Source organism: Emys orbicularis, chromosome 16, assembly GCF_028017835.1.
Source record: "Emys orbicularis isolate rEmyOrb1 chromosome 16, rEmyOrb1.hap1, whole genome shotgun sequence".
In the NCBI taxonomy this organism is placed as follows: Eukaryota; Metazoa; Chordata; order Testudines; family Emydidae; genus Emys; species Emys orbicularis.
Window position 1 is genome coordinate 4,226,052 of NC_088698.1, and position 22,326 is coordinate 4,248,377.

General features: G+C 56.9%; 1 protein-coding gene across 2 annotated transcripts in view; it reads right to left on the reverse strand.

Annotated features, from left to right (window-relative positions):
* Positions 1 to 16,959: 16,959 nt before the first annotated feature.
* Positions 16,960 to 22,326, reverse strand: part of MORC2 (MORC family CW-type zinc finger 2) — a 98,836-nt gene continuing 93,469 nt past the window's right edge. For both annotated transcript variants that reach the window (XM_065417774.1, XM_065417773.1), the window contains exon 26: positions 16,960 to 17,311. In XM_065417774.1, coding sequence (XP_065273846.1) covers positions 17,243 to 17,311 — 69 coding nt within the window. In that variant the 3' untranslated portion in view covers positions 16,960 to 17,242. The remainder of the gene's footprint in view (positions 17,312 to 22,326) is intronic.

The following is a 22,326-nucleotide window of genomic DNA, read 5'->3' on the forward strand; positions in this document are numbered from 1 at the left end:
GTCCGGTTCAGGGTGCGAATGCTGTGTCGGGCGGCTGTGCGGGGTCCGGGGGCTTTGCGGGATCCGCTCAGCTCCTGGACCCAACATTCACACCCCAAACTGGATCCCGCAAAGCCCCCGGACCCCGCACAGCCCCCAGACCCAGCATTCACACCCCGAACCGGACCCAGCATGCGTCCAGGATGCACCATTCACACCCCAAACTGGATCCCGCAAAGCCCCCGGACCCCGCACAACCCCCAGACCCAGCATTCACACCCCGAACCGGACCCAGCACGGGTCCAGGATCCACCATTCACAACTTGAACCGGATCCCGCACAGCTCCTGGAACCTGCACAACCCCTGGACCCACCAATCACACCCTGAACCAGATCCCGCACAGCTCCCAAACCCACCATTGACAGCTCGACCCGGACCCAGCACGGGCCCGGGACCCACAATTCACAGCCCGAACCGGATCCCACAAAGCCCCCGGACTCCGCACAGCCCCCAGACCCACCATTCTCACCCCGAACCGGACCCCGCACAGCCCCCAGACCCAGCCCGAACTGGACCCCGCACAGCACCCGAACCCACCGTTCACACACCGATCCAGATCCCGCAAAGCTCCCAGACCCACCGTTCACACCCTGAACCGGACTCTGCTCAGCCCCCGGACCCCGCACAACTCCCGGACCCACCATTCACATCCCGAACTGGATCCCGGAAAGCCCCTGGACCCACTGTTCACACCCCGAACCGGACCCCACACAGCCCACAGACCCACCGTTCACACCCCAAACTGGACCCAGCAAGGGCCCAGGATGCACCATTCACACCCCAAACCGGATCCCGCACAGCCCGCGGACCCAGCATTCACAGCCCGAACCGGACCCAGCACGGGCCCAGGACGCACCATTCACACCCCGAACCGGATCCCGCACAGCCCGCGGACCCAACATTCACAGCCCGAACTGGACCCCGCACAGCTCCCGGACCCACCGTTCACGACCCCGAACCAGATCCCGCACAGCCCCCATTCCCAGCATTCACACCCCGAACTGGACCGAGAAAGGGTCCAGGACGCACCATTCACACCCCAAACCGGACCCCGCATAGCCCCCGGACCCCCATTCACAGCCCGAACCTGACCCCGCACAGCCCCCGGATCCACCGTTCACAGCCCGAACCGGACCCCGCAGAGCCCCCGGACCCACCGTTCACAGCCCGAACTGGACCCTACACAGCCCCTGGATCCACCGTTCACATCCTGATCCGGACCCTGCACAGCCCCCGGACCCACCGTTCACACCCCGAACCGGATCCCGCAAAGCCCCCGGACCCCGCACAGCCGCCCGACACAGCATTCACACCCTGAACCGGACCCCACACAGCCCACGGACCCACCGTTCACACCCCAAACCGGACCCAGCAAGGGTCCAGGACGCAGCATTCAACCCCCGAAACGGATCCTGCACAGCCCCCGGACCCCCATTCACATCCCGAACCGGACCCCGCTCAGCTCCCGGACCCAACATTCACACCCCAAACTGGATCCCGCAAAGCCCCCGGACCCCGCACAGCCCCCAGACCCAGCATTCACACCCCGAACCGGACCCAGCATGCGTCCAGGACGCACCATTCACACCCCAAAATGGACCCTGCACAGCTCCCGGACCCACCAATCACACCCCGAACCAGATCTCGCACAGCTCCCAAACCCACCATTGACAGCTCGACCCGGACCCAGCACGGGCCCGGGACCCACAATTCACAGCCCGAACCGGATCCCACAAAGCCCCCGGACTCCGCACAGCCCCCAGACCCACCATTCACACCCCGAACCGGACCCCGCACAGCCCCCGGACCCAGCATTCACATCCCGAACCGGATCCCGCACAGCTCCCAAACCAACCATTCACAGCCCAAACCGGATCCTGCAAAGCCCCCAGACACTGCACAGCCCCCGGACCCACCGTTCACAGCCCGAACCGGACCCTACACAGCCCCTGGATCCACCGTTCACATCCTGATCCGGACCCTGCACAGCCCCCGGACCCACCGTTCACACCCCAAACTGGATCCCGCAAAGCCCCCCAGACCCCGCACAGCCCCCCGACCCACCATTCACACCCCGAACCAGATCCCGCAAAGCCCCCAGACCCCGCACAGCCCCCCGACCCAGCATTCACACCCTGAACCGGACCCCGCACAGCTTCCGGACCCACTATTCACACCCCGAACCGGACCCCACACAGCCTGCGGACCCAGCATTCACAGCCCGAACCGGACCCCGCACAGCTTCCGGACCCACTATTCACACCCTGAACGGGACCCCACACAGCCCCCGGATCCACCGTTCACAGCCCGAACCGGACCCCGCAGAGCCCCCGGACCCACCGTTCACAGCCCGAACCGGACCCTACACAGCCCCTGGATCCACCGTTCACATCCTGATCCGGACCCTGCACAGCCCCCGGACCCACCGTTCACACCCCAAACTGGATCCCGCAAAGCCCCCCAGACCCCGCACAGCCCCCCGACCCACCATTCACACCCCGAACCAGATCCCGCAAAGCCCCCGGACCCCGCACAGCCCCCCGACCCAGCATTCACAGCCCGAACCGGACCCCGCACAGCTTCCGGACCCACTATTCACACCCCGAACCGGACCCCGCACAGCCCCCGGACTCTCCTTTCACACCCCGAACCGGACCCCGCACAGCCCCCGGATCCACCGTTCACATCCTGATCTGGACCCTGCACAGCCCCCGGACCTACCGTTCACACCCCGAACCGGATCCCGCAAAGCCCCCGGACCCCACACAGCCCCCCGACCCAGCATTCAAACCCCGAAGCGGACCCAGCATGGGTCCAGGACGCACCATTCTCACCCCGAACCGGAACCCGCACAGCCCCTGGACCCAGTATTCGCACGCTGAACCGGACCCCACACAGCTCCCAGACCCACCATTCACACCCCGAACCTGACCTCGCACAGCCCCTGGACCCAACATTCACACCCCGAACCGGATCCCGCACAGCTCCCGGACCCCGCACAGCCCCCAGACCCAGCATTCAGAGCCCGAACCGGAACCAGCATGCGCCTAGGAGGCACCATTCACAGCCGAACCGGATCCCGCACACCTCCTGAAACCCGCACAGCCCCCGGACCCAGCATTCACAGCCCGAACTGGACCCCGCACAGCACCCGAACCCACCGTTCACACACCGATCCAGATCCCGCACAGCTCCCAGACCCACCATTCACACCCTGAACCGGACTCTGCTCAGCCCCCGGACCCCGCACAACTCCCGGACCCACCATTCACAGCCCGAACTGGATCCCGGAAAGCCCCTGGACCCACCGTTCACACCCCAAACCGGACCCAGCAAGGGCCCAGGACGCACCATTCATACCCCAAACCGGATCCCGCACAGCCCGCGGACCCAGCATTCACAGCCCGAACCGGACCCAGCACAGCCCACGGACCCAACATTCACAGCCCGAACTGGACCCTGCACAGCCCCCGGACCCACCGTTCACATCCCGAACCGGATTCCGCACAGCTCCCGGACCCACCGTTCACACCCCGAACTGGATCCCGCACAGCCCCCATTCGCAGCATTCACACCCTGAACTGGACCGAGCAAGGGTCCAGGACGCACCATTCACACCCCGAAACGGATCCTGCACAGCCCCTGGACCCCCATTCACAGCCCAAACCGGACCCCGCATAGCCCCCAGACCCCCATTCACAGCCCGAACCTGACCTCGCACAGCCCCTGGACCCCCATTCACATCCCGAACCGGACCCCGCACAGCCCCCGGGCCCACCATTCACACCCCGAACCGGACCCCGCTCAGCTCCCGGATCCAACATTCACACCCTGAACTGGATCCCGCAAAGCCCCCGGACCCCGCACAGCCCCCAGACCCAGCATTCACACCCCGAACCAGACCCAGCACGCGTCCAGGACGCACCATTCACACCCCAAAATGGACCCTGCAACCAGCTCCCGGACCCACCATTCACACCCTGAACCAGATCCCGCACAGCTCCCAAACCCACCATTGACAGCTCGACCCGGACCCAGCACGGGCCCGGGACCCACAATTCACAGCCCAAACCGGATCCCACAAAGCCCCCGGACTCCGCACAGCCCCCAGACCCACCATTCACACCCCGAACCGGACCCAGCACAGCCCCCGGACCCAGCATTCACAGCCCGAATCGGACCCCGCACAGCTCCCGGACTCACCATTCACACCCCGAACAGGACCCCGCACAGCCCCCGGACACACCGTTCACACCCCAAATCGGACCCCGCACAGCCCCCACAACTCGCACAGCCCCCGGACCCACTGTTCACACCCCGAACCGGATTACGCACAGCCCCCGGACCCAGCATCCACATCCCGAACCGGATCCCGCACAGCTCCCAAACCAACCATTCACAGCCCAAACCGGATCCTGCAAAGCCCCCAGACACTGCACAGCCCCCAGACCGACCATTCACACCCTGAACCGGACCCCGCACAGCTTCCGGACCCACTATTCACACCCTGAACCGGACCCCACACAGCCCCCGGATCCACCGTTCACAGCCCAAACCGGACCCCGCAGAGCCCCCGGACCCACCGTTCACAGCCCGAACCGGACCCCGCACAGCCCCCGGACCCACCGTTCACAGCCCAAACCGGACCCTACACAGCCCCTGGATCCACCGTTCACATCCTGATCCTGACCCTGCACAGCCCCCGGACCCACCGTTCACGCCCCGAACTGGATCCCGCAAAGCCCCCCAGACCCCGCACAGCCCCCCGACCCACCATTCACACCCCGAACCAGATCCCGCAAAGCCCCCGGACCCCGCACAGCCCCCCGACCCAGCATTCACAGCTCGAACCGGACCATGCACAGCTTCCGGACCCACTATTCACACCCCGAACCGGACCCCGCACAGCCCCCGGATCCACTGTTCACAGCCCGAACCGGACCCTACACAGCCCCCGGATCCACCGTTCACATCCTGATCTGGACCCTGCACAGCCCCCGGACCTACCGTTCACACCCCGAACCGGACCCAGCACAGCTCCCGGACCCACCGTTCACACCCCGAACCGGATCCCGCACAGCCCCCATTCCCAGCATTCACACCCCGAACTGGACCGAGCAAGGGTCCAGGACGCACCATTCACACCCCGAAACGGATCCTGCACAGCCCCTGGACCCCCATTCACAGCCCAAACCGGACCCCGCATAGCCCCCAGATCCCCATTCACAGCCCGAACCTGACCCCGCACAGCCCCTGGACCCCCATTCACATCCCGAACCGGACCCCGCTCAGCTCCCGGATCCAACATTCACACCCTGAACTGGATCCCGCAATGCCCCCGGACCCCGCACAGCCCCCAGACCCAGCATTCACACCCCGAACCAGACCCAGCACGCGTCCAGGACGCACCATTCACACCCCAAAATGGACCCTGCAACCAGCTCCCGGACCCACCATTCACACCCTGAACCAGATCCCGCACAGCTCCCAAACCCACCATTGACAGCTCGACCCGGACCCAGCATGGGGCCGGGACCCACAATTCACAGCCCAAACCGGATCCCACAAAGCCCCCGGACTCCGCACAGCCCCCAGACCCACCATTCACACCCCGAACCGGACCCCGCACAGCCCCCGGACCCAGCATTCACAGCCCGAATCGGACCCCGCACAGCTCCCGGACTCACCATTCACACCCCGAACAGGACCCCGCACAGCCCACGGACATACCGTTCACACCCCGAACTGTACCCCGCACAGCCCCCGGACCCACCGTTCACACCCCGAAATGGATCCCACAAAGCCCCCGGACCCCGCACAGCCCCCGGACACACTTTTCACACCCTGAACCAGACCCCGCACAGCCCCCAGACCTACTCTTCACACCCCAAACCGGACCCCGCACAGCCCCCGGACTCACCGTTCACACCCTGAACCGGACTCCGCACAGCCCCCGGACCCACCGTTCACACCCCAAACCGGACTCCGCTCAGCTCCCGGACCCAGCATTCACACCCCGAACTGGACCCAGCGCAGCCCTCGGAACCACCGTTCACACCCCAAAACGGACCCCGCACAGCTCCCGGACCCACCAATCACACCCTGAACCAGATCCCACACAGCTCCCAAACCCACCATTGACAGCTCGACCTGGACCCAGCACGGGCCCGGGACCCACAATTCACAGCCCGAACCGGATCCCACAAAGCCCCCGGACTCCGCACAGACCCCAGACCCACCATTCACACCCCGAACCAGACCCCGCACAGCCCCCGGACCCACCGTTTACACCCCGAACCGGATCCCACAAAGCCCCCGGACCCCGCACAGCCCCTGGACACACCTTTCACACCCTGAACCGGACCCCGCACAGCCCCCGGACCCACCGTTCACATCCCGAACCGGATCCCGCACAGCTCCCGGAACCCATCCTGCCCGCTTCCCAGGCACACCCCGGTCGAGAATGCCAGCCCCTGACCCAGGCACCTCACTTCTCCCCCCCCTCCCAGAGTACCACCCCTCCTCCCAGCACAGAGCGAAGTTTGAAGAGAGACAGAAAGGGAACAAGGGGCCTCCTGTTTGCTTGGGTTGGGGGGCGAGTGGAATTGCTCCAGACCCCACACTGAGGAGCCATGGGCCGGTGGCAGAGGGAGGGAGAGAGCGAGCCCCATTCAGTGCTCACGGAAGTGCACACCTCAGCAATAACAGCGCATATCCACAGACACCCACACCCCGCAGAAACGGCACACTGCAGCAACAACAGTACACACACACACACACAGCGTGCACACACAGTAACACCAGTGCACATACCCACATCAGCAATAGTAGCATGCTGTGCTCACACACACACACAGAATAGTGCACACATACATCCCCCAGGAACAACAGTGCACAAACACAAACCAGCAACAACAGCACACAGATACATGTGCCCCAGTGACAACAGCACACACACACACACACAAGAACACACACTCCTTCCCTCCACAGACAACACACAGCCACATGCACTCACCCTCAACACACTGTCACCCCCCAAAAACCTTAGTCCCTGTGCGCAGACACCCCACATACCTGGCTCCCCTAGGCACCAGTGAGGTGCTGGAGCGGGCTCCAAGGAGCCCCAAGTTAAAATTCCACCAGCAGAGGAGGGAAGTCACACACACACACACAAACACACACACTGTTCTTTAGACTGACTTTCTCTCTCTCTCTCTCTCTCTCTCTCTCTCACATACATACACACACACACACAAACACACAGACTGTTCTTTAGACTGATTTTCTCTCTCTCTCTCTCTCACATTCATACACACACACACACACACACACACACACACACACACACATTCTGCCATGGGGCGGTCTTACATACACAATCTTGGGAAATCACACACCTACACACAACACAAATGCTCATAACACACCCACACACAACACATAACCTCATATTCCTCCCCAACATACCCACACACAACACATACCCTGATATCCCCGCACAAAATAAAACACACACACAGATCATAACACACACATTCATCTCCCAACACAACCAAAAAAATCCATCCTTCACAGCACACCCACTCATTCCCTCCCACACACTCCAAGGCACACCGATGCTCCCCTCTGCCACAACACATACATTCACACAACCCCCCCCCCCCCCAATCACACGGGTGCATTCAACCTCCTCCCACACACGTTTTCATTCCTGCTGTTGATCCCCCCACACAGCAGGTAGCAGACACCCTCCCACCACACACACACTCTCTGGCTCTCCCCCCCCCCCCCCCCCGCATACACACACAGACAGTATAAGTAGTATATACCTCGATAGTATTCATCACTATGTATTTTTGACAGGTTTCCACACCGCATTTTGGGCTTATGTCCCGCCCTCCAGTCCCATTTCCGTTGGTCTGGAGGTTTGGCACCAGACATTTTGAATATTTTTTTAATTTTTTTTTATGTTTGAATGGGGGAATGTTGCGTGCTTGTGCTTTGATATATTTGGTTAATTGTTTAGAAAAAAAGGTTGAAAGAATAGAAAGAGAGGCCTTAAAGGCATAGGCGCCGACTCTGTGGGTGCTCCAGGGCTGGAGCACCCACGGGGAAAAATTGGTCAGTGTTCTGCACCCATCGGCAGGTCCCCAACCCGCCCCCCCACCCCAGCCCACCTCCGCCTCCACCTCCTCCCCTGAGCATGTCGCCGAGTCCTGCTTCTCCCCCCTCCCTCCAGCGCTTGTGCCACGAAACAACTGTTTCACATGGCAAGCGGTGGGAGGGAGGGAGAGGAGGAGGAACGTGGTGCGCTCGGAGAAGAGGCGGGGCTGGGGTGGGGATTTGGGGAGGGGTCCAATAGGGGCAGGAGGGGGCGGAGGTGGGGCAGGGCCAGGGCCGAGGCTGGGGGTGCGAGCTGCAGTGGCACAGGAGCCAGCAAACAGAGCTGTAAACAGGGGAGTTTGAGTGGGAGTTTGCAAGGGGAGCTTGAGGGGAAGACTAAGAGAGCCAGGCTAGTGAAGGGAGTGTGTGGTGGTCTGGTAGTGTTCTGCTGTTCATTGGGGGTTTGTGTCGCTGTGGGTGGTGGTGTTTTGGTTTGGTTTGTGTTTCCCGGACTAACAGGACTTAGGTGAGAAGGCTATGACAGATACATAGGCAGCAGTGGTAGTGACCCAAGTGGAAGACACAATAAAGATGACTGGATGTGGAAGCTGTGGTATGTACATGATCCTGGAGGGGGTGCCTGAAAAAACTTTTGTCTGCATGAAGTGCCACCTGATAGAGCTGATGGAAGAAAAGATCCAAGGATTGGAGATGCAGGTGGAAACTCTGGTTGAGTTTAGAAGGGGGTTCGACCAGATGATGGAGCAAAGACATGAGGAGGCTGAAGGGAAAAGCGCAAACTTGCAGATGGAAGCAGGACCAAAGAACTCTGAGGGGAGACTGCTGGGTGAGGAAAGTGGACAGTGGAAGCATGTGACCAAGAGAACCAGGCAGAGGAAAAGACGGGCTAGTGAAGGAGAAATAGAGCTCAAGAACAGGTTTGTGGAGTTGGAAAATGAAGAAGGGGCACAGCAGGTGGTTGCTGAAGGTGAGAGGTCAAGGAAGAAGAGAAGAGCAGCTAGTCCTATAGGAAGAAGGGAAGAGTCAATGGAGATAACACCAAATATGAGTCCCAGGAGGATACAGGATGGGTTGCAGAGGATTGCAAGGGACAATAGGAATCAAGAGGACTTGCAGCCAGAGGGAACAGGGGATAGACCGGAGAATCACACCATCACCAGGAAAAGGCAGGTCTACGTGATTGGGGACTCCTTACTGAGAAGAATAGACAGGCCTGTAACTAGAGCTGATCCAGAGAACAGAAGGGTGTGCTGTCTGCCAGGTGCTAAGATACAGGATGTGGACCTGAGGCTGAAGAGGATCCTAATGGGAGCAGGAAAGAATCCACTGATTGTCCTTCATGTGGGAACAAATGATACGGCTAGATTCTCGCTGGAACGAATCAAGGAAGACTATGCCAGGCTGGGGAAGATGCTTAAGGAATTCGAGGCTCAGGTGATTTTCAGTGGGATTCTGCCTGTTTCTAGAGAAGGGCAACAAAGGTGTGACAAGATTATGATGATCAACAGATGGCTCAGGCAGTGGTGCTATAAGGAGGGCTTTGGGATGTATGGCCACTGGGAGGCATTCATGGACCGAGGACTGTTCTCTCGGGATGGACTTCACCTGAGTAAGGAGGGAAATAGACTTCTAGGATGGAGGCTCGCACAACTGATTAAGAGAGCTTTAAACTAGGAATTTGGGGGAGATGGTTGGGAGATGTCCAGGTAATCTCCAAGCCGGATTTTAACATTGAGAGGGAAGAAAACGAAGTAAGAAAGGATACAGCCGTGGGTAGGAGAAAGGACATCAGGAGGAAGGATAGTGTAGATACCAGTCTAATAGGTGATACTGGCAGTAGAATGTCTGGGTAAGAAGGTACCTCCCGGACCTGATCCTGGCATAAATATTTTGGCCAATGCTTATAACTGTATTGTTGTTAGGATACAGAATCGAAGGGTGTATAGGCTTATGGTGGGATTTTGGATGGGACCAGCACCACGTGGCCTTGGGACTACTAAAGGAATGTTTGTGGGGAAACTGAGTCATGGTTCACCTTCAGAAACTTATCAGGAAAAAAATATTTCCAGCACTATGGCCATGTTAACGTGAGGACGCCCCCTGCCCTCCAGCTCCCCACTCTGTCAGGTTGGCACTGTGCCCCACATTTGACATCTTCAAAGGTCAGTCACAGGTTTATGACAGCTCCTCACACAGTGGCCCAGGACCAAGGGGGGGCATGATGGGGGGTACTTGGGGGCAGGAGGAGCTCCTCACATGCTGGCCTGGAGTCGAGAGGGGCTGTGATGGGGGGGGTGATGGGGGGGCAGGAGGAGCTCCTCACACACTGGCCCAGAGCCGAGGGGGGCTGTGATGGGGGGCAGGCGACCCCAGCAGGTTGGGTAGGTGGGCAGGGAGATGGTCTCTGGACTAGGCAGGTGACTGCCCAGCATGGAGCGGAGCTCTCTGCTCTCAGCTAGAGCCTCAGAGAGGGGGCTCACTCCTCTTCCCCCAGTGCCGCCCCCCAGCCAGGGCCCTGAGAGCCGAGAGAGGATGCCAGCAGCTCGCAGCAGCACGACAAGGGCCCAGTGTGTGTGGCTTGGCAGCGCCTGGTCTGCTGCACCTTGGGCTGTGTGCTGGGCCTGGCTTGCTCCCTTCCTAGGAGGGGGTGGGGGGGCACCAGCTGACCCTTTTCATTGCAGGGGAAGCGGGTGCTTCCAGACAGCTGCAGCAGGGAGCTGTTGGCTGGCAGGAAGAGGAAGAGGCTCTGCTTATCTCCCCAAACAAACCCAGCGGAGCCAACAAAGGCAGGGTCAGCACCAGGCTGCCCTGGCAGGGGCTGGGGATGTCTCTCCCTCCGCAGGAGGTTTCCCCGGTGATGGGGCAGCACGTGGGGGCCAACACCTCCACCCACGCAGCTGACAGTCCCGCCGCGGGGACAATGGGGCTCTTCATTGGCCTGCTCCCTGGCTGCTCCTTCAGAGGGGGCTTCTCTGCTCCGCTTAGCCCTGATCCTAGCAGCTGAACTGCGCCTCGTCCCCCTCCCTCCCCGGCAGCAGCAGCCACAAACCAGGGCACAGAGGAGGCCGAATGGGGACAGTGACGGTGCCAAGGTTAGGACAGTTTCCAAAGACACTGGCTGGTTCAGGGGGAGGGGGAAGGGAGAGACTTTGGGCTGGACTCTCCAGCCTCCTGTACCTTGTCCCGTCATTCCCCTAGTACAGAGCCTGATGGGGAACTAGGGCCTTTAACCTCTAGGGCACCGGGTCAAACATCGCGCAGGTCAGCAATAGCCACCCGTGGTCACCAGCTGCTGGCGGCTCAGTGGCCTGTGTCACTGTGCAATGAGTTTATCTAGTCTCAGCGCAGCTCCCAGCAGGGCGGTGTTTGCTGTACGCAAGCCCCAGCTGTCACCATTTAGCTCCACTGCAAGAACTGAATGGGCCGTGGAGACTGCACTGCCCCTCGGCCCCAGACTGCTTGTGATGGTGGGGGGCAGGGCTCAGCAGCCCTGGGGCTCAGTCCCGGTTTATGATTTATGATCCTAAAAGCTCATGCTTCAAGTCACCTACAGGGGTCAGGAAGGGATTCCCACCCCAGTGTATTCTTCTGCTGCATCAGGGATGGCGGGTGGGCCAGGGCTCTGAGATGGTATGAGCATTCTCTCTCTCGGGTGTCTGGTTCGTGCTCCCATGCTCAGGATCTGATCACCATATGTGGGGTCAGGCAGGAATTTCCCCCCAGGTCAGATTTTTTTCCTTCCCCCTGCAGCGTGTGGGTCACTTGCCAGGATTATCTAGGTACCTCACTTAATCATTTCCCTGCCAGTGTGGGGGCCTCGGGCACTAGTGCACCTCGGACCCCTCTAGTCTCAGCCTGTGGCACCTACCAAGTCTCCTGTGGGCTGTAATACCTTGGTCTCGATTCGGATGCTGGGGTAGCGTGTGGGTGCTGGCTGAGGCTGGTGGCCTCCGCTATACAGGTCAGATTGGATGGTCCGTTTCTCTCTTCTGCTCTTACCCTCTCTGACTCTTGAGGGAGGGTGGGGAAAACTCACAGCACTGCTGCTTCCCGGGGTGGCTCAGCGTCCAGTCACCAGGGCTGCTAGGCTGAAATGTCCTCAGCACTATATTTACTTGAAAACTACCACACCCAGGCAGAGGCATTGGATCCTCACCCACCCGCCAGTCCCTTCCTCCCTCCCTTCTGCTGCACCCTCTAGACCAGCCAACCACGTCTTCCCTATATGCTCAGGGTTTAACTGATGGCCATATTTGGGGTCAGGAAGGAATCTTCTCCTGGCTCAGACTGGCAGAGACACTGGGTTTTTTGGCCTTCCTCTGCAGCGTGGGGCCCAGGTCACTTGCAGTGTAAATGGCAGAGTCTCTGTCACATGAACTCTTTAAATCAGGATTTGAGGCCTTCAGTAACTCAGGCAGAGCTCAGGGGTCTATTCCAGGCAGGGCCAGCTTTAGGCCGATTCCCCTGAATGGGGTCCCGCGAGAATGGTTCCAGGGAGGCGCGGCGCGGCCCAGTCCAGCCCTGGCCGAGCGCGCGGCTCCCTCCAGCCTGGCCCCGGCTGAACGCCCACAGCCCCAGCCTGGCCCCGGCCGAGCGGCTCCAGCCCGGCCCTGGCCTGGCCTGAGCGGACCCGGACCCTGACCCGGCCGAGCGGCTCCAGACCGGACCCGGCCCGAGCGGACCCAGACCCTGACCCTGACCTGGCCGAGCGGCTCCGGACCGGACCCGGCCGAGCGGCTCCAGGCAGCACGGTAAGGGGGTGTTGGAAGAGGGCAGGGGAGTTCGGGGGGTTGTGGGCGGGGTGGATAGGGGTCAGGGTGGTCAGAGGGCAGGGAACAGGGGGATTGAATGGGGGCAAGGGTCCCAGGGGGGCAATCAGGAAGGAGCAGGGGTTGGATGGGGCGGTGGGGGGCAGTCAGGGGCAGGGGTTCCGGGGCAGTCGGGGAGAGAAGGGGTGGTTGGATGGGGCAGGGGTCCCAGGGGGCCATCAGGAATGAGAGGAGGGGTTGGATGGGGCGGCAGGGGGCAGTCAGGGGACAGGGAAGGGGGGTGGGTGGGGCAGGGGTCCCGGGGGGGGGCCGTCAAGAACTTTAGGTAGGGTTAGCATGCATCCGCATACATTACGCAATGTATGTAATAGATAATTTTGTTATTATTTATATAGTTATGGAAAGTAAATAATACATGGAAGAAATGAAAGGTGGTTTTTTACGTTTTTTTTTTTTTTTTTTTAAGTCATCCCTGTCGGGGCCCCGCCGAAAATGTTTGAATTGGGCCCCGCACTTCCTAAAGCCGGCCCTGATTCCAGGAGTTGGTGGGGGAGGTTCTGTGGCCTGCCAGGTGCAGGGGGTCAGACGATGATCGTCATGGTCCCCTTCTGGCCTTAAAATCGGAGTCTGTGAAAACGGCTGGTGCAGCAGCGCTCTGGGTAAAAGCTCAGTCCTCCACCTTCAGTAAATTCCTGGTCAGGGGGTCGAGTAATGCTACTTCTTGCCTTGGGCGCCACCTGCTGGCCGCTTTCTCACAACAGCTGCTTGGTGTTTTGGGTACAGTAGAACCTCAGTTACGGACGCCTGCAGGAATGGAGGTTGTTTGTAACTCTGAACAAAATACGCTTTCAAAAGTTTACAACTGAACAATGACTGAATACAGCTTTGACACTTTACTATGCAGAAGAAAAATCTGCTTTTAATCATCTTAATTTAAATGAAACAAGCACAGAAACAGTTTCCTCACCTTGTCAAATCCTATTTATAAGTTTCCCTTTATTTTGTAGTAGTTTACACTTAACACATTACTGCGCTGTAGTTGCTTTCTTTGGCGCTGCTGCTGCCTGATTGTGTACTTCCGGTTCCAAATGAGGTGTCTGGTGGACCAGTCAGTTCATAACTCTGAGGTTCTACTGTAATGTTAGGTCCTCGGTAAGCCCGGTGGCTCAGTGCATTGCCGGTATGTCCAGGAGCTGAGGGGAGTGTGTGTGAGTTCCCTGTGCAAGAGGGAGGGGGCAAACCTGACAGATGTCAGTCAGATTGCTCCATGCACCACGGGAAGGCGCTGGGACACGAGGCTGAAGGCAGTATAAGATCCTGTACAGGAGGGAGGCTGGAGGTTATAGTGCAGGGAGCTGAGATGCCCAGGGGAGCTCACCCAGCCAGGCATAGTGCAGAAAGTCCAGGGTGAGTACTTGTCTAGAGCACCCCCATGGTTAGTGGAGACCCCACACTAGTGACTGCTCTCTAGGAGCCGCCAGGGTTTTGAAGGCTCCCCTATCTTTGCCACTAGCAGCACTAGTCCCCCTACTCCAGCATGCAGCACATTCACTCAGCTTTGCCCTCTGAGCTAGTTTTTAACCTACCCGAAGGGCAGAGGATCCAGGCCACCAACTGTGAAAGCAATGGCTATGGACCCAGGAGACCAAAGCAGCACACAGATGCTTCTTCCTTTCACCATGGGTCATCAGTTTACATGAGTTTAACTCTTTACGACTCTTCAGAAACGAGTTGGTGAGGGCTCAGGTTTTAGTGGGGTTTGAGTAGCCGACCCTATGGAGGGATCTCTTGTTCCCTTTCTGGTTTGGCAGAACCTCCTCTACGCCAGGGGAAAACATTTTTCCTAGTATTTGCTTGGACATTTCTAACAGCTGGGGGGTCAGAGGGCTCTGCATCTCTTGGGTATTTCTCTGTGCATTCCTCAGCAATCCAGGCTGTGTTTGGTTGTGTCCCCAAATCCTCCCCCCACCAAACAAAAGCTTTAATTTTCCCTAATGCAAGGGAACCCTCAGCTTCACAGAGCCACAGCGTTAGCCTCATATTATTTACAGGCCTTGTTAATATCTGCTGGTTTTGAGTACTTTCCCTGGGGAGGTTTCTGTTGCTGACATCCTTTTAGCATTGTCCAGCTGTTGGAACTGTTAGATGAGGGGCCCGTAGGCTTTATTACTGGAATCGCAGTGGAGAGTCTGATCAGGGCAGTACATCCTGCTCCTGTTTGCTACAGGACATGAGGCCATTAGAACAGTAGTTTGCTCAGCAGGAAGTAGCTGGTAATAATAATAAATAATAATATATGGAGATATGCCTATCTCATAGAACTGGAAGGGACCCTGAAAGGTCAGAGTCCAGCCCCCTGCCTTCACTAGCAGGACCAAGTACTGATTTTTTGCCCCAGATCCCTAAGTGGCCCCCTCAAGGATTGAACTCGCAACCCTGGGTTTAGCAGGCCAATGCTCAAACCACAGAGCTATCCCTCTCCCCTAGTTAGGAAAATTATGGCCCTCCGATGATTTGTATTGCAGCAGTGCCTACTGAGGCCAAACACCTGAAGTTTTTGGAGTAGGGTGAGGGTGCAGGAGAGGGAGGCTGAATATGTTGGGAGTTGACACACTTCTCAGTGATCTGAGAGTTATAACACAAGCTCCCTCGAGTTTTTGCTTGTAGGAAGAGGTCACCTTGAGCATGCCACTTCTGCTAGAATGCCAGTGCCTATGCCAAGAGCTTTTCTGTTAACTCTATTTGCATTTCCTAGAGCAGTTTTGGCACAGAGTGAAGAGGAGTGATGAGGCTTAGTGAGCACTGATGGCTATTGCATCAACACACTACCAGCATGCCTGGGGTGCCCCCTCTGTGACAGACCCTGGCCCCCACCACAGGGGTTCTCAACCTTTTCCTTTCTAAGGCCCCTAGGAACATGCTCTAAAAACTCCAGGGGCCACCGATGAAGCTAAGATGCTCAGGCTTCATCTTCAGCCCCGGTGGGCAGGGCTTCAGCCCTATGAGGTGGGGCTATAGCTTTCAGTCCCAGGCTTCAGCGCAGCTAACACTGGCCCTGCTTGGCAGAGCCCCTGAAGCCTTCTCGTGGTCCCCCAGGGGGCACTAGACCTCTGGTTGAGAACCACTTTTAAATACAGCCTCCAACCCCTGCATTAGAGAGGCTAGGGCTCTTCCTTGCTGCTGAGCTGGGGCTGGGTGCAATCCAGCGACTAAAAGGGGAACGGCTCCATTTCCAGTGCTCTGTTTAAAAACAACTGGAAGAGTCCAAGTGGAGCAAAGCAAGAAAGAGCCGAGGGAGTGGCACTTAGAACACAGGGTCAGCTTTATTTTGAGCTGGTCAGGGAGTCCATCTGCCCCTTGCAACTCACATCTCACACAATGGCAGCCCAGGTGACGAATGTGGAATAGGGGCTGTAGAAGTGGTAGGAACCTTGCACTCCAACTCTCGCACTTCCCTGCGCTGAGAAATCACAAGATACCAGGACCCCAGCAGGCTCAGTCTCCTCACTATGAGCCTCTTCCCCGCCCCCCACATTAAGGCATCAGTGGGTCTAAGCTTCCTGGGCCTGCTAACAGAGCCCCATGCCCCATGTCTGATGCTATGGCTGTGTAATGAGGGCTCTGAAAACCTCTCATCCATGCTCAGCTACAGAGTCCTTAAGGTTCAAACCCCACCCCATGAATGGAGAATGTGTGTGCCGATCCCTTTGTGTAGTTAGAAGCCCTGGCTCGGAGCCTCCTTTGGCCCAGTTGCCATAGTCCTGAGGTCCAAGTGCCATCCAGCTTCTGCTCAGTGCCTCGAGGCCTCAGAATAGGCGTTTCCATTAAGTTGTTGCTAGATTTTTCCCTTCTTTATCTGAAGAGGCATCAGCTACAAGGTGCCGGATAGGATGTTCTGGTGCCAAGAACTGGGCATAGATCTCCAGCATACCCCAAAAGGAAAAAGGTTCTTGCATTTTTACTGTACTTAAAAAAAACACACACACAAAAAAAACACCCACAACACAGCTGACCTCCCGTCATACCAGGCACAGTTCCTGTTTCTTTTAAAAAATAAATATTTATAAACAAAGGGAAGAGATTTGAAGAACTACAATGTTAAAAACTGTCCTGCCAACAGCACCCATGTCTTTTGCATGTAAAATCACAAGAACAGGTTGTACACCGACACATCAATATAATACACAGTCGAACGGCCCTCCCCTTTCATGCGCTGCTCGGGTCCCCTCCACTGCAGGACTCCACATCTCCGAGATCACAGGGACCAACTCCTCGATGCTGCTTGCCAGTGCTGGGTCTGGACTGCTCAGTCTCCCTTGGTGATCAGGTCCTCAATATATGCATCCAGCTCATCATCAGTATTAATATCGATGTCCTGAAACCAAAAGCGCAAGAGGAGGTTACTTACCTGTAACGGGAGGTTCTTCGAGATGTATGGTCTCTTATCTGTAGTCCACTGAGGGTTTACACATGCGCCATGTGTTCAGAGCCAAGAATTTGAAAGTATTAGTGTTCGCTGGTATGCACATCTGCCCTTGCTTCGCCTCATGGTTTGTCCAAGGCAATAAAAGGCAGGGCGGACTGACCACAGCCTCAGTTCCTTCACCACCACAAACTGAACAGATTCGCAGCAGAGGGAAAGGAGGGTGGGAAGTGGAATACAGATAGGGAGCACACATCTCGAAGAACCTCCAGTTGCAGGTAAGTAATCTCCTCCCCTTCTTCGAGCGATGGTCCCTACTGTATTCCATTGAGGGTGATTAACAAGCAGTACCTAATTTGGAGGAGGGTGCAAGGAAGAGGATGGAATGGTGGACCAGAAGACAGCTGTGCCGAACAAGGCATCCCTCCCAGAGTTTTGCACCAAAGTGTAATGAGCAAGGAAGGTTCGTACTGAACTCCACACGGCTGCCCTGCATATGTCTGAAAGCGGTACATTGTGGAGGGTGACCATAGTAGATGCTTGAGCTCTTGTGGAATGGGCTCACCCCCCAAGGAGTGGAGGCTGTCCCAATAACCAACAGCAGAGCATAATGCACCCCGAAATCCACTTAGACATCCTCTGTGTGGAGATTGCCTGCCCCTTAATCCTTTCAGTGACAGCAATAAACAGTCTAGGGGACTTCCTCAATGATCTCGTCCTCTGCAGGTAGAAGGCCAAGGCCCTGAGGAGGTTGAGGGAGTGAAGGCGCCGCTCCGCTGCTGAGGCATAAGGCTTTGGCAAGAAAGCAGATAAGTGTATGGGTTGGTTGAGATGAAAGCAAGAAACAACCTTTGCAGAAACTTGGGATGCTGGCGCAGGGCAACTGTGTCACTATGGAACACAGTGAAAGGGGGGCCCGCCATCATTGCCCCAGTTCACTGATCCGTCTCACAGGAAGTAATAGCCCCAGGAAGGCACGGAAAGGAGGGATAGGGGACATGAAGCCAGTGGCTCAAAGGGCAATTTCATTAAATGTCAAGAGAACAAGGTAGAGGTCCCATTGGGGAGCAGTAAGTTGAATGGGTGGGGAAGGTTCTGAGGAGACCCTTTCAAAACCTGGTAGTCAACAGATGCGTAAATAGGAAGTGCTCTTCCACGGGGGAAGTGGGGGGGATGGAAGGCACTAAGAAGAGGAGGTAGTCCAAAAGACAGGGAAGTCCTCAGGGACAAGGCCCCTCTGTTGGGCCCAGGAGGTGTAGCGCTTCCACTTGGCCCACTAGGAATACCTTGTGGACTCTTTCCTACTGCTTGAGAGGATGTCTTAGAATTATAGGACTGGAAGGGCCTCGAGAGATCATCTAGTCCAGTGCCCAGCACTCACAGCAGGACTAAGTATTATCTAGACCATCCCTGACAGGTGTTTGTCTAACCTGCTCTTAAAAATTTCCAATGATGTATTGCCAACCAACATTCCCATTCTAGCAAAGATGCCCAACCAAAAACCAAGCTCTGAAGTGAAGTATCTGTGGATCAGGATGCCTGATCCTGCTGCCATGTTGCGTGAGCAGCTCCAGGAAAGTTGGCAGAGGAAGCAGGGGAGAAGCTGACAGGAGAAGAAGGTGGGGAAACCAGAACAGGGCCTGGCCAGAAAGGGGTGATCAGAATAATTGTGGTCTTCTCCCTTCTGATCTTGTGGGGGACTTGTGGCAGCAGTAGTAGAGGGGGAAAGGTGTAATTGATCTGGTCTGACCAGTGGAGGACAAGGGCATCGCCTTGGGAATGGGTTCAGAGCCCCCCTGGAGCAGTACCTCCTGCACTTGCTGTTAGTGTGGGAGGCAAGGAGGTCCCTGGTTGGAGTCCCCCATAGGCTGAAAATATCGTTAACTACGGTGTTGTGAAGCTCCCAATCGTGATCGACTACGTATTTTCTGCTGAGAGAGTCCACAGTCATGTTCTGAGTCCCCAGAAGATAGGCTGCTGACAACAGGATCTTATGGGCAATGCACCAATCCCATAGATGAACCGCTTCCACACAGACTGTAATGGACCTCATGCCCCCTCGTTAGATGGTGTAATAAATGGTGGTGGTATAGTCAGACACAATGAGAACATGATGAGAGTGAATGGATGGAAGAAATGCGAGACTCTCTCCATACCACCTGAAGCTCCAGGATATTGATGTGCATTCTAGATTCCCGAGGAGTTCAAGACCTTTGCATCATGTGCTCGCCCATGTGGGCACCCCATCTGGCGAGTGATGTGTTCGTGATGATCGTTGTGTCCAGGAAGGATGGGAGGAAAGGCATCCCGGTGCAGTCCTGGCTCAGGTCCATCCACCACCGGAGGGAGGAAAGCACCTCGGGGGGGGGGGGGGGGGGAGGGCTGACAGCAGAAAGTCCATAGTATGTCGCGTGGGTGAATAGACCTTCTGGAGCCACAGCTAAAGACGGCCAAGTCGAAGGTGAGTGAAGGCGATGACATATGTGCAAGCTGCCATGTGGCCAAGGAGGGATAGGCAATTCCTATCCGGAACAGAAGGACCGTTGACTACTCAGGGGACGAGATCCTGCACGGTCTGGGACCTGTCCCTTGGTAAGTAGGCTCATGTTGAGACCATGCTGATGGAGGCCCCTATGAAATCCAGGGACTGTGTAGGAACCAGAGTTGATTTTTCGACATTTACTGTTGTAGTTATGTTCCTGAAGTGGGGATAGGGTCAAACCCTCTCTTGCTGAACGGGAAGATTCTGAAGGTGGATATTGAGGCCAGGACCCCCAGTGCGGCCAACAGGATGGATCCAGCAGATGCTGCAGAGGGCCCCATGGAGTGGGTTACTAGTGGCTTCTCTGCTGGGGAAGAGGAGGGTACTGCTACGAAGCTCGAGGCCCCTTTGGGTAACTTGTAGTGGCAGTAGCGGATGGGTGGCCCTTGTGCTCCATCCAAATCCTCTGATGATGAAAACTAGGATTTCGGTTCCAAAGGTGGTATTGTTGGAACCCTATAAACCAGCGGACCCTGGGTGGGAACCAGGGCCCCCTGGGGGGCCGCAAGCTGGTTTGGGGGGGTCCGCCAAGCATGGCTGGCGTTAGACTTGCTAGGGCCCAGGGCAGAAAGCTGAAGCCCCACCATGGAGGACTGCAGCCCGGGGCCCTGAGTTCCAGCACCTGGGGCTGAAGCTGAAGCCTGAGCAACTTAGTTTTGCGGTGGCCTGGACAATTACCACCGGGCAATTACCCTGCTTCCTACCTCTTAATGCCAGCCACAGATTTTATATGGAGAAAAACAACTGTTGTGGTACAAGTGGCCTGTGGAGATTTTGTAGCATGTTGTGGGGGCATCAGAAAGAAAAAAGTTGAGAACCCCTGCTATAAACCATAGGGGAAAGGATAGAAGCACAATTCGACTGAGTTAAGTCTGGGTTGGAGATTGTACCTCCCTACGCACAGACTGTAGAGGAAGGCTTAGGGACCTCGCTTCCCCTATAGCAAACCGTTCATGAGGCCCAGGCGCCATCTCCAACCTCTCCAGAGTCAGTGGCATGTGCTCTGTAGCTGGAAGTGGAGCTGGAGCGGAGGACTGTTTCAAAGCCGCCAGTTCCCTTGACTTAGGGCAGGCTGATTTGGAAGGTGTGTGCGTCTCGGTGCTCGGTACTGGCCGATCCACTGGCCTGTGTGATTTCTTGTCATGCTTGTGAGCCTGGGAATGCACTGCTTCTCCATGGCTGGAACTCGTGGAGGGTGCATCCTCCTCCTTGGGCCTGGAGGAAGACTTACTGCTGTGCATATGGCATATGCTTCCTTGCCTCTAGAGTAGACCCCAGCATGGGGTCTGTAGTACTGGTACCAGCAGAACTGGACTCGATCTCCGTGGTCAGAGACACGTTCTTGGGTTTCTCAGGCTGATGTACAGCGGGGGTGCCCTGGCCTGGATCTCACTGCAGCTGCATGCAGACCTCCATGAGGTGCTTCTTGAGGTGGAGAGCCCGCCTTCCTGGTTACAGCTTGGGAAGGACAAGCAGATACTACACCTAGATGAAATGTGGGCTTCTCCCAAGCAGTAGAGGCAGCGTTGTTGCTCGCTGCTGACTGAGAACAAGCATGGGCAGGAGGCGCAGACTTTAAACCCTGGCATCTTCGATATAATCCAGTACAGGTATGGGTGCTGGGTTGGGGTGGAGAGACAGGTAAATGGATTCCCCAAAGTCTCTTATCGCCTAAAAACTTCTACTAGACACCAAACTACAGTAAAAACAGCAAAAATTAGGCTAAAACCAACTATGTAAAATTCTGACTTTTTTTTTTTTTTTTTTTTTTAAAGTAGGTATGACTCAGACCAAGTGGCGGTGAGAAGGAACTGGAGATGTGGTCAGTTTGCCTCGCCCTTTGTCACCTCAGACAAAACCATAAGGCAAAGCAAGGGCGCATGTGTGGGCCAACTGACACCACCACTTTCAAATTCTCTAGCTCCAGATGCATGGCACATACGTAAACCCTCAGTGGAATACAATCCGGACCATCACTTGAAGAAGAAGAGATGTTACGGCAGATACATCAGGGGCAGGGGATGGGAAGCAGGGAGAGAAATGCTGTGATCTCTCTCTTCAGACGACTCTGCAGCAACCCTTGCCATAACATTCCTGTCAATCCCCTTCAAGCCCGGCCTGCAGGACTCATTGTTATTCCAGGAGTGAAGAACTTCACACGTTTACACTGCCGATGAATACTTACCGGTAGTACTGCCAGCTTTCCTAGCTGTGGCCTCATTAATAGCCAACCAGGCCCCAAACCCTATCGAAGCCCTGATGCTCCCCTCCCACCTTACAACCCAACACTCAAGTTTCCACATCAGACACCGTCCTGCTTTAGAACTGGGCAGAAATTCTCTCCAGAGCACATCACCACTTCTTAACCAGTCCCAAGGATTGTTACTGAGACATATGAAGCACCCCCTCTCCCCAGGAGCAGAGC